The 13,453-nt window shown below is 31.7% G+C and overlaps 1 protein-coding gene across 1 annotated transcript in view; it reads right to left on the bottom strand.

The window, feature by feature from the left end:
- Nucleotides 1-6,847: 6,847 nt before the first annotated feature.
- The window catches only part of LOC129224120 (conserved oligomeric Golgi complex subunit 7-like), a 56,491-nt gene continuing 49,885 nt past the window's right edge, over nucleotides 6,848-13,453 (bottom strand). Inside the window, exons 20-22 of the mRNA XM_054858530.1 lie at nucleotides 13,222-13,336; nucleotides 12,945-13,076; nucleotides 6,848-7,360 (exon numbers count right to left, since the gene is read on the bottom strand). Of these exons, the coding sequence (XP_054714505.1) occupies nucleotides 7,194-7,360; nucleotides 12,945-13,076; nucleotides 13,222-13,336 (414 nt within the window). The 3' untranslated portion in view covers nucleotides 6,848-7,193. The remainder of the gene's footprint in view (nucleotides 7,361-12,944; nucleotides 13,077-13,221; nucleotides 13,337-13,453) is intronic.

Raw genomic sequence — 13,453 nt, 5'->3', positions numbered from 1 at the left:
ATTTCATAAAAGATGTTCAGAATTTTGTTAATGCAGATTTTGTCAATTTTATTTGCATACCAATGATATTCCAGCATTATTTAACTTATTGAAAGGACTGTTTGTAATGAAAATCATTCATTTGCATTCGGATGTTTTAATAGAAAACTTATGATTAAGAAATTTAAGAATAAATGTTATCAAAATTACACTGAGAAAAATATGTTTGTTATGCATTATAAAGAAATGTGTTAATATCATTATCATAAACATACATGAAAGTGATTGTGATATAGTGAAGTCACCATTTCTGTGTTTTTATCTGTCAAAATATTTGTGCACAGAATAGCTGTAATATTATTCTGTTATTTTAGTAATTATGTGTATAAAGATCAGTGTCTACTATGGTAAACATTGTTGGACACTAAGAGAAATATACTTTGTAATGTTTGCAGAAATCTTTTATCACAAAAAGATTTTATTGTTGTTCAAATATGCAAAAATAGGAGATTCCTTGAAGTATTAAAAGTTTGGTTATTGATATATTTTAATGCCGAAGAGAGTAGAAACTGCAGTATTTGACTCCAAGTGATTTTTTTTTTTTTTTGATTTTTCGGTTTTGCAACAAATTGAATATTAACCAGATTTAACGTATAGCTAAATAAAATAGATCATTTTCCATCTCATGCTATAATTGCTTGTGAAAAATGTGAAATTTTTGGTGATATTTCTAACTTTTGCCAATTCCTGGTGTCATGGCGAAGGGAACAAGTACTTTTTACATTGCAAGTGTGAACATTTAGTGTAAACAAATTATGTTCAAAACAAAAAAAAAAGAAAAAGCCCCTTTTTTGGTTAGATTAGATATATCAAAATAAAATCAAACCTAAATTTAGAATTGGTATAAACCTGCTGCCACGTTGAAATGATTGTTGACAAAATTTGGCAACCCTGTCAAGATTCTTCCCACATAATAATTTCTATATTTCTTTATTTTCTAAAGTTATTAATTTTCAAAATGAGCTAGAATTAGTTTTTACTAGTGTTTTACTAAAAAGCATGTTAGAAGGGAAAAGATGTTGCTCATTGCACAAAGTCCTCCAAGTGAAAACATGAAGTTGATGTAATGCATCAAGGAAAGGCGACAACAGATATGTGCATTATGTTATGACATGGCATCAATTCCATAAAATTAATTCCTATAGTTTAGAGCACCATAAACATGTAACAAAAAAAAAATCTTACGCAGAATGCAACCACCTTTGAATTGTAACAAGTTAAAGTTCTCTTTTTTTTTCTTGAGGTAGTAAGAATTAATCAATTTCCGGAGAATTGAAAGTTTTTGCATCGTTTTTAATAGTAAAGTTATGAAAAAATATTACCCTATTGTTAAAAATATTGTTTTGTTTAACTTAGGCTAGTGCTAATGATATTTAATAATCTAAAATTTATTAGTGAATGCCAATTCACTAAATTGAAATTTTAAAAATCTATTATTATTATTATTTTTTTTGAATAAGTGACACTTGATGTATTTTGAAGAGAAATGTAAATGCACTTGAAAACGAAAGAAAAATGTTTCAAATTATTAGATTTTAATCTACATACAAATGTACCTTCAAAAACAATGGTAATTTACATGTACAAAGCATTGACTCTTTCTTTTTGGCAAAACAAGCTTTTGTCTGCTTGAATAAAATGATTTTTGTTTCAAGCATTAATAAGTACGTAAGTATGTATCAACTAATGTTCCTTCGAGTAATAAATAATTGCTTTTAGCTAGCGCATATTTTTTTATTCTGTACATATGCTGTTATTTTTATACAGTTGTAGTGAAAGAAAAAAAAATAGTATTCAATTTGAAAATGTCAGTCTCCTTGAAAAACTATGCAAATGTTTCTCCTTTAAAAAAAAAAAAAAAAATTATTTCTTTTTCTTGCTATGTTTTCAATTAAAATCAAGAGTTTTTTTTTATGAATTATGTAGTATATAAAAACCATAATATACATCATGTCTCAAAAGAAAATTTAAAAACAATTTAACGTATGAAAATGTTGAATTAGATTAAATTTAATATCAAGGAAAAGAAATAGACATAAATACATACTTTTTAACAGAAATAAATTTTGCTTAGTTGTTATATCAAAAGCATTTTGCACCCAAAAATTGTGTACAGCATGAGATGTTTTGAAACTGGATTATTTACTAGTGCTTAACTTTGCGCAGAAGGACACAGAAATATTTCATTATTGAAATTTTGTGCCCATAATTGTTGCATCATGAAATTTATGTTCATCCATTGGACTTTAAATGCACTGATTGATATGTCATTTTCATTTTTTTTTCTTTTAAATTTTAAATAGAATCTGAAATGCAAGCTATAGAGCATTTTGTTTAAGAACTACTGATTCCTATACAGTATGTAAATCACTTACTACAATTTTATTTAAGCTATAATATCATGTTTCACTTTTTCTTAATATCTTTTTTCCCTGGTGATGATAGATTTTTATGATTCTGTGCATTTTAAATCAAAACTAAAACTTTTATTTGTCCACTATCTAATAAAAAAAACTTTTATGTTTTTGCTACTACCAGTGAAAAAAATCCCAAAACCAATTGATTATTTAAAGTTACATATTGCTTATGAATCTGTGCATTATTAGTTACAATTATGTGTACACATTAAATTCATTTATTTTCTTCATGTAGGAGAAATTTTTGACATCTGCTATTTTGTTTATTAGGTTTTATGTTTTGGACATTTATGATTTTTAACTTCTAAGTTATATTACTTACTATTATGTGTATTATTAGTTAAAATTATGTGTACACATTTAATTCATTTATTTTCTTAACTTCATATTGAAAAATTTTTGACTTCTGCTATTTTGTTTATTAGGTTTTATTAAAATCTTGGACATGTATGATTTTTAACTTCAATAACACAAATTTAATCCCATGTATTTAATTAAAGAGGTTTTTCTCTTTCATTACTGATTTTTTAATGAAAAACGAGTGTTTTTGGAGTGTATCAATGTGGAATTTTGATTCTGGAATAGCAAAAATATGTATTAATTTGTGCAATTTTTTTCTCTGACTCCTTTTGGTTTTTTAAAATGTATTGGTGCTGTTTCAAGTTTTAAAAATATTATTTTGTCCAGACATTTTTAAATTTCTGTAGTGGTGGCAACCAAAACATTTTACGTGTTCGTTTTTTTTATTTGAATGTTTTGTATTATATATCCATGCCACAATTTGTGCCTCTGTTATTGCATCCTTGGTGCCTATCAGTCCAAGTCTAATATGGAAGACAAAGATTTTTATTGGACTGTCTAAAAACTGATAAATGTAACTGTTACTTAAATCAATATGTAAATCTTGAGTTGGTTTCAAAGAGTAACAATTTAATATTTCACTTTCATCTTCATGGTAGACTGCACATCATCTTCCTTGTAAAAACTAATAGTTTGTGAAGTTAAACCAGTTGCTGTTAAAAAAAAAAAACATAATGCAGCTGAGTGATGCATTGATTATTATTGCAAAAAATTGTTGTATTTCCAATAATATGCTTGTTTTTTTTTTAGGCTGTAAAAGAAATAAGCAATTAGTGCTGAATATGTGCCCCCTCCCCTCCTCTTCTTTGAAAATGAGGGGACCCCCTCCCCCCATTTTATTCTTAGAGTTTAAAGAGAAACTCTGTTTAAAATAAAATAACAATTTATATTTATTTTATACAATTGGAAAAACTATGGACTGACATAGTGAGAATTCAAACTTTTAACACTAGAGTTACGGAAGGGGTCATTTTGACCCCCAAGTAAACTTTCTTTTTGCAAACTGCTCCTCTGTATTTTCATAGCTTAATTCTTCCTTGACTTTTCTTAAATCATGATGCCACGTAATGACATAAAGTTTTCAAGAAAATAATTTTTTTAAAACCAAAACTTAATATTATACCTACAAGTGTAGGCAGTTGTCATTTTGACCCCTTTGAGGGAAAAAGAAACGCAAATACATTTACTAATGCTAAAATAGAGCATAAACTCAAAATTGTCTCTTGGAAGATATTACTGCAATAACATGAAGCATTTATAATATTTTTGTACATAAATGGGTTGAGAGCATTCGCCGCTAGTTTCTAAAATGGAACTGAAACAGCGCTGGTTATTTAAAGAGCATTTAAAAAAAAACTTAAATCCTTCATTATATGTCTTTTAAAATCTCTGCATCCTTTAAATAAACTGTATTTATTGTAAATATGTTTATTTTGAAATAATCTTTACAAATATATAACATTATGTAAGAAACTATGCAGATTTCTTCTCAGAGGGTCAAATTGACCACCGCCGTAATTCTAGGTTTACAAAGACCGTGGTAATTACATTATTCAAATGAAAACGGTTGAGACAAAGTATCGGGGTCGTAGTATATGTGTATAATAATTCTTTATAAAGATTTGTGAGGAAACAAAATATCGGATTGAAAAATTACATCCATAAAATGTTGGTTGAGGGGCAAAACAATGTTTGTTCATAACCAGTGAGGATTATTAGCCAACAATAGGAAATTTAGAAAGTGTATATGGAGTATACATGTGCAAGTATAGCTAAAAGGAGGGCCCATTTATAAGGTTTACTTCTTAATATGTTGGCAATGTGCGATTTCTTAAAAATGTGCAGGGAGAACTTTAAGATGCTTATTTACAACTTTTCATTTCTTTTTTTATGCTTCTAAAAAAAACCTCAAAATATCTAAATAATGTAATTCCTTGCCATATGCCACATCTGAAACATGGATTATGTTTCAGAGAATGCAGAAATTCAGAGAACTGAAATTTATGTATTCGAATGCAGTTAGAAGCCAATAATTGTGAAAACATATTCTAAAACAACTTATTCAAAGTTGATGTTTTCTTTTGCATCATGAAGCTGCTATGTATAACTTTAAAACCATAAGGAGTATAAAATTACTCTCATTTTCAAAATCTGTTTTATCCTAATGGTATGTAAAAGTTTGTGTCCATCATAATCTTGATTTTTTTTTTCAGGCATGATACTTGTAATGATTTTTTTTAAAGATTTTTTTTAAATTATTCTTTTAAAAAATTTCATCAATTCAATATGTTTTAATTTTTTTCAGCCCATTTTTTCATTGTCTTATAAAGCAGTTAATATAAATATTTGTGATTTTTATTTCAATCCATTATTTATTTATTTTATCAATACTTCAACACATTAATCACTTTTCATCATTGTACAAGGGAATGTGATTGATTTTTAATAAATTTTACAAGTTATGTGTTCTGTACAGTTAAATATGTAACTTTTTTGTTGTACAAAAATCTTATTGAAAAATTCTCCAATGCATCTATTCATTCAATTAATCAATCAATATTAAAAATTTATAATTTCTTGAAATATTAAAATTTAGTTCCCATCACACTTTAGCAATGTTTGATAAAAACTTTGTATATGTCGCTTGGATAATAACTATTAGATTTTCAAGTTTGCCCTTGATAAATCAGAGTAAATATTTTATAAAAGACTAAAAGATAAGCTCCCCCATGCTGTTTAAGCATTAGCTTCAATTTACACTTGTAATTATAGAATCTTTTTTGAAGAAAAGGACGCTGAGAAGTAAACAATCATGAATACTACATATTCAAAATATGTTTACTGTATAGTATGTACTTGAATGTTTATTCTATGTTGTATATCCAGTCGCTTTTATTTATGTTTTGTAGAAATAGCGAATATGTGCAATTCCTGGAAGTCATGTTATTTGATGTAGTTTATGAAAATACTATTTTGAACTTGCCATGTAAAGCATTCTATTTCATAAAAATTATTATATTGTATCCTGAAAAGTGATTGTCGCGTTGTTAAAATGTTATGTAATACTTAAAAATTTTTAAATATTTTGGCAAGTAAGATACATTAAAAATAACCAAAAATACTTTGTCTTATTCTTTTCTCTCATGAAAATTAGTTTTCTCCTTAGCCAAGTCAACATTTGAGATGTGTAATACACGTCTTTGAAAAGTTAAAATATAGATTAAGCTTATCATACTCATAGGTAGGCTTGCCAGATATCCCGGTTTTCAGATAAAATTCCGGTATCCCGGCCGGTTTACTTCACGTCCCAGAAAATGATAAATTTGACTTTAGATGAACGAAAAAAGTCGAAAAGTAACTAACTACGAAGGATTATTTAGGATAATTACTTTGCCATTTGTAACATAAAAACGTAAAATAATTATTGAATTAGTTTGTGAAGGTATTTACAACAATATTGAAACCAAAAGAGCTAACGAAAAGTACATGTAAATATTGTTCATTTTTTTCCTTATTCAAAGTTTCTCCTTCCTTAAGTAACTTGAAAATATTAACATGTAGGAAATAAAATTTATTTGCTCAGGTCATGTATTTTGACTCATGATTTTGGTTCATAATTTAGTGATCATTTATTCATAGCATGGAAAATGAACTACCGTCTAACATACTCTAAAAACTAGCCAAGGGTGTGAACCCTTTTGAATACTCTCGACACTGAGGTGTGGGGGGGGGGGAGAGAAGCTTCTCTTCCGGTGTCCCAGTTGAATATTTCAGAAATCTGGCAAGCCTACTCGTAGGTAATTTTAGGATACATTTTTGATATGAATAGATAGGGGCGGACTAGGTCCGACAAGAGGGCATCAATTTTGGCCTCCACAAGGCGCAAAAGAAAGAAAAAGATACACAAAAAAAAAGTGCAAAAAAAACCCGATAGTACACAAATTTGTGAGTGCAAAAAAAAAAAGGAAATTGAACCGAAATATTTGAAAAAAAAAATCAACAAAAAAAAAGTGTTCAGGCTTGAGGGCGCATAGGCGGGAGAACGTATTGGCCCATGGGCCGGCTGGCCAGTCTGTCCTTCTGCATAGATGCAAAGAGAATTCTCAATATGAAAACATACTTACGAAAACTCAATAATCGTTGCTATCAGTGTTGTAACTCTGATTTATTTTTTTTACATATAATGTACAGTAAAATCCCTCTAATGCAGACACTAATGGGAAAAAAATTTTTTGTCCGCAAAAGAGAGGTGTCTGCAGGACAGGGGTTTAATAATGTTATTTACATTGGGACTGGGGAATTAAAAATTGTTCGCATAAGAGGGGTGTCCGTTAGGAGGGGTTTTACTGTATATATACATTTTTTTATGGAAATATGCTATGACCTCAACATTCTCATAGCTGTAATTTTTCGCACCAAGATGTGAGATTTCCCTTTAGCTTCTTTTTCAAATACCTCTGGTTTTGCTTTCAGGAGTGAAAGCAAATTTTGTAAATCTGTTGATGGCATTAGTCCCAAGTCATCCAAAACATCACAAAAATAACCTAAAAGAAAAAGTTACTAAAATCACAATGATTAAATCACTTTTCACCAAATGCAAAACAGAACTCAGCTCATATCTTTAAAGATAAACCTAATCTCTTAACTTTTAGTTTTTAGGATAATATGATATTTTTTCAATTTTTAATTAGTTTTATAAACTAACACTTTAGTATGATTAATTTTTCTATTTCTGCATTTTGCATTTATAGTAATGCACTTAGATGTTTTGTTATTACAAACTAATATTTTAAAACTACTGAATTTGCAATCCTTATGCTTAACTTAAAAATCTCCCGAATCTTTCAAAAATAATGCAAATGAATTGTTTATAACCTGAATAAAATGAACCTACATGAGTGCTGAGTCGTCCATAAGTGGGCGTACCCCAAGGACGGATACAAGGGAGGGGTGATGGGGTGCGAGCGCCTTTCCCTTGAGGGAACATGCACCGGCAATTTTTTGGAATCTGTCCTGAAATGCAACTGTAGGCCATCTTCAAAAAGGCAGTTTTAGACCATCTTTGGCCATATTCGGAAGAGGTGCAGAGTCGGACTGGGCAATCGGGTGATCACCCGAAGGGCTTTTTAAGTCGCAGAGCCGGTTGCGATTTGCGGTTAAACTTTTTTTTTCTTCCGCAACACTCTCTTAATAGTTTGAAGAACCATCAAATTTGGTGCTGACTGGGCCTACGTTTAATAGCGGCTTGGGTGGCAATCAAAAACTGGATATAGGTTTAATATCAGAAGTTGCCACAAGGCATTTTTTTGGGCGTACTCAGGGTTGCCGAGAGCACTAGGGTTTCCAATCCTGCGCCGAATCCAGTCCCGCGGGATTTCGGGATTGATTTTATTTTTCTAAAAATTTAATGTTAACATCAAATAGAAAAAGTTGTGCCTTTTAGGAAGAACTGCTTTTTTTACTAGAATTAGTAGCTTTCACGAATTCCGTACACCAATTGCACCACTACAAAGTCAGATCATAACTAACAATTATCATTTCGTACGCAAAAACATGTCCTAAAAAAGTCCAACGCGTCTTAACAAAGCGTTGCTCGTATGGAATGAAAAAGGATTTTTGCTCAAAAAATAATGCACTTGATGAAAACACGTGCTGTGGCTCCAGTGCAGTTGGTTTTACTGAGATTAAATTACTGCAGGCATTTAACAAAAGATCCCCAGTAATTTCATCAACTTCTGAAGTAGATTTTTCTTTCTGAAGCATGGTTTTGTTCAAGAACTGCAAACTTAGGACCAAAGCGATGTCTATTGGGTACATGTTTAGCTGTATACAATTTAACTTGCATTGAGAATGGCCCAAGTGACTTAATTAACTTTTGTCATTGTGTCAGTGTATTTGATTCATTCCAGCAAGGGAAGACCATGGGTAAGTACTGCTTTCTTTCACCAAGTCGTAGTCTCAGAAAATGTTTTGCATAACTTCACTAATTTTACCTTTCATTTTAAAGATACGTTCAAAAATTTGAGCAGCTTAATTTACTGCACTGTCATGCGAGTCCTCCTGTGTTTCATTCAAGTTCTTGTCGCCTCTTTTAAAGTCATGCTGAATATATAAATAATGCCAGGTTTTTCATTGCAATCTTCTTTGAAGAAAAATATTGAGCAGGTTTTTAAGTTAAAGGTTTTGAGTGCATTCCTGAAGCTTACAGAAGTGATCCAACATTGCATTCAGGCTACTCCAGCGGGTTTTTCAATCAATAATACACTTTCCCTATTTTTTTTCTAAAGTGTAATTTCCAAGATTTTAAACTTTAGTGATGATTTTTAAAAATGTTTTAAATTATATGCATTTTCTCAATTGCTGATTGTCCATATAAAAACTGTGACCTCGAATGAGTGTACAATTTCATTTTCGGAAAAATGTACTCCATTTTTGTTTGTGTTCTTAAATGGTAAATCCACATTTTATCTCATGAGACAGTTTTTCTTGTTCTTCTTGCAGACGTACGAGGAAGAGGTGATTCAAACACTTGATACTTGTGAAAATTTCGTTTCATGAGCGACAAAAGTTGAAAAATATCTGAATGGAAAAAATTTGCGGGATTAATTCAGCCAAATATCATGTGGGATCCTGTTGTATTCAGGATTGGAAACCCTAGGTTGGTTTTCCCCTGTCTGTTGGTTTTCCAGTTCCTTATCCACATTAAAACTTATACGAGGCCGGCTCCTTGTTTTCCACTAGGCTGACATTGCCTCTCGTCGGCCCTGAGTGTACTTCAGGGCCGTCTTCAAAGGGGTACAGAGGGTGCAATCCCCCGCTTTTTTCCCCAAGAATTCCATTAATTTATATTTTAACGATGCACAAAAAAAGAAGACCTTTGCAGTATTACAAAATTAAAATAGAATAAAAGTAACTAAAAGTATTTATTCTTCAAAATTTTAAATGATAGTGAACTCTTAAAATAAAATCATCCAAAATTCTATATTATTAAGATTATATTGTTAAAGGTCACCAATTGTAAAAACCACAAAAAAAAAAAAAGTATATAGTGTAAACACGTGGCAAGCTTTAGTTGAAAAAAATGAATAGATAAATAAAATTAATAGCTTCATAGGGGCCACCGACATATTTACATCTTTAATTGTTTGCTTGAAATATCGTCACGATCACAGCTAAATGGAAAAGAACACAGGTGCTGCCGAAATAGGTTTTAAATAGAAAAAAAAACGTTAAAATACAGTGTTAGAGTTTTAAATTATTGCAATGAATGTGCACACCAGTTGCTTTTGAATGCAAAAAACAAAAAATAATTAAATGATTCAGGGGGTATGATATTTAGCATTAAAAAAAAAGTGGAAAAAAGACTTAAAGTATCACTGCAAAGTACACCATATCAGTTAAAAATGGTAAAAGTTATTTTTATTGGACAAATTTGTATTCTAAATAAAGGAAAATACTAGGCTGCATAAACCAACGAAATCAGTCCAATGGTTTTGGCGAAAAAAAAAGGGTGGGTTTTCCGAAACAGTTTTAACCATAATTAGAATAAATAAGTGAGGATAGCCACCAAGGGATTCCTTGAACCTTTATTCCTTCATTTTATGTCACCAAAGGTAACCTCTAGAAGTGTGTTTTTGAAACTTTGATTTGGAAGCAATCTGAGGGAAAGTTTCCAAACCCCACAATTGCAACCAACAAATATGAAGATTTTCAACTTCTAGAAACAAGAATAGAAACTCCCCCTTTACATCATTATTTGAAATTTTGACTTAGAAAGAATTCCCAAATCCACTATTGAAACCTACAATTGCGTATTTAGAACTTCAATTTCGAAAACCCTACAAGAGAGTACACTCTCGTAACCTTTAGAAACGCCCTCTCCGTCCTCCCTATCATTGAAGACCGTCTAAACTTTCGTTTACGGGCATCACTTCTAAAGAGTTTCTGGGGAAGAGCTCTTGAACCTTTTCCTTCTCATAACATCATTGAATATCTACAACTGCATTCCTGGAACTTCAGGTTCGAAACATTGTCGGACCCCCAAACCTCTCCTCTCACGAACACACCAAAGATAGTCTAAAACTGCAATTTCGGCAAATTACCGGGGAAGAAACTCTCAGAAAACTCCTTCATTCAATTTCGAGGTCCTTTAATAAACCAATTTCGAAACATTTCTGGAGGAGGCCTCCAAATCTCTTCTCCCCCAACGCCACCAAAGATCGTCTGAAAATGCGTTTTTGGAACTACAATTTAGAAAATATTTTCTGATATGGATTCCCGCCCCCCTATCAAAATGGAAGATAATCTGCACGCGTGTTTTTAAAGTATCAACTTCGAAATATTACCGTGCGAGAGCCCTCAAACGCTCCCCCCCTCAACACTACAAAAGATTGTCCAAAAGCAGCGTTTATGAAATTACAATTTCGGAAACTGTCTGGTGGAGAAGCGCCCAAACTCCATCTAGGAAAATATTACACTTACAGTTAGGTTTATATTGCTAACACTTCAATCTGGTAATGACACCCTCTTAAACTAGAACCTGAAATCTTTCTAACTCTCTCTCTCTCTCTTGTTAAAATGCGTTTAAAAATTGAGAGGCCGCCAAACATTCACTCCTCAAATTTTTGACCTTGCAATAACCCTGCATTCGTTTTATTGCTCTTTTCTCCTTTAATGTTTAAAAAACCCTTAAACTTGCAAGATTTTGTACAAGGAGGGGGGGGGGGGAGTAGATTTACCAGTGAGCTAAGGGCTGATTTTGTATAATCGCCCGGGCTGTTTTAACGGTCCAGTCCGGCCCTGAAGAGGTGTCTAGAGTCACGGCATTTACCAAAGTTTATGTCCCAAGATGTGATTTAAGAAAACTAATGTAGTGTTTTAAGAGTGACTTTCCTTTGTTAATTTTTCGAAACTGAAATTCCAAAAAGTGCAATTTTGGATAAACTTCAATGTTGCTAGGGGAGTGGGTTTCAAAAAATTCTCCCCAAATTATTACGAAATTGAAGTTTTGGAATGAAATTTTAGAATGTTTCTTTAAACGGAAAAGTTTGGGGCTCTCTTTTTTTGCTAAATCTCTATATTTTAGTTATTTTATTCAAAATTCTGTAGCAGTTCTTGCCTCTCTCCCCCCCCCCCCCGCAAGCATGAACAAACCAGATACATAGTGAGAGGTACGTTAAAAAAACAAGCGCCCCCTCCTTGAAACATTTCTGGATCCAACCTTGGCGCACCCCCTACATTGTGTTAGTTATGGGTGAATGAATGTTAATTTTAAGCTGCTACTTTGAAGTTTTAAAGAGTCATTAACATTGGTAGACACCATACATGTCCTAACACAAGTGAATTCTGCTCCTTGTTCTCCCAGATGTTTTGCCACACTTCAAGGTAACTGTATATTATAACCAGTGGCTTAACTAGCAAGGGTGACACCCAAGGCAGTAATTTATTGTGTCGTCCCCCCTGCAAACGCAAAAGAAAAAACTATATAACCATAAAACGTGAAATTCATACAATTTTCAGATGTTACTACATTTGTGGAAAAAACGAAATTTTAACTGGGATAATGTACAAAATATAAACAAAAACCATGAATGTATTTGTATAACTTGTCCTAGATGCATATGTGCACATGACCATCGAGAGGTGAAAAAAATAATGAATGTATGAAATTGAAAGTCCTTTAAATTGTTCCAAAGGTTTCTCAAACACAGGGAAAGCTAATGGCATGGGTTCGGTTTTTTGTATCAGAGGAAGTCACTACTAGGTCTAAGTATTGACAATATGAACCTAATTCTGAGTATAGTAATCACTCCATGATGTGGGGTAGGAAAAAAAGAGATCTGGGAGTTTCTCCCCGAAAATTTTCAAATTTGTGTCTTAAAAATGCATTTTAGCTTCATATCTTTTAAAAACCCTGAATTCCATTTTGGGTGTCACCCCCTAGATGTGTGACACACGGGGCGGACCGCCCCCCCCTTCCCCGTAGCGACCTCACTACTGTAACAAACATTTACCCACATCTAACAATGTGGAAATTAAAAAAGGGGGGGGGGGAGCCCACTTTAAAACCATTGTGTACATAAACAACATTCCTCTAAGAAATACTTCAAAGTTAAGGAAAAAATTTACCTATATCAGTGATAAGCTGATTTGTTGCATTTGGAGTTATATATGATATTTTTAGGATAGCATCATAATAGGCATCTGTTATTCCTCTGGCCAAGCTCTCCAGCAAATAATCAGCTACATTACTATTTGCATCTTGAAATTAAAAAAAAAAAAATGACATATATATTTCAGCTCTTACAAAAGACAACATAATAGACAGTACTGAAAAGAGATTAAAAACATTTATAATCATTTCTTATAAAATATTTGGTATGTCATTAAAATATAACACCTTTACCTTGTTCCATTCCTTGCGGTATATTACAATTCTTCAGAGCAGTGTGTAGTGCTGGATTGTCTCTTAAAATAAAGGGTTCAATATGTTGAGGTATTGTCATCAAGTATTGACCAACCTGTTAGAAAATGTAGTTAATTGATTAAGGGTTCAAAATTTATAACAGAAAAAACAGCGAATTATAGATATTGCTGTTTCAAAAGAACAATGTCCCAACTGTTAAAAGTGAAATTTT

Source organism: Uloborus diversus, chromosome 6 (assembly GCF_026930045.1).
Source record: "Uloborus diversus isolate 005 chromosome 6, Udiv.v.3.1, whole genome shotgun sequence".
NCBI classification, from domain to species: domain Eukaryota; kingdom Metazoa; phylum Arthropoda; class Arachnida; order Araneae; family Uloboridae; genus Uloborus; species Uloborus diversus.
Note: the sequence above shows the minus strand (reverse complement) of the source record. Positions and strands in the feature narration are given on the sequence as shown.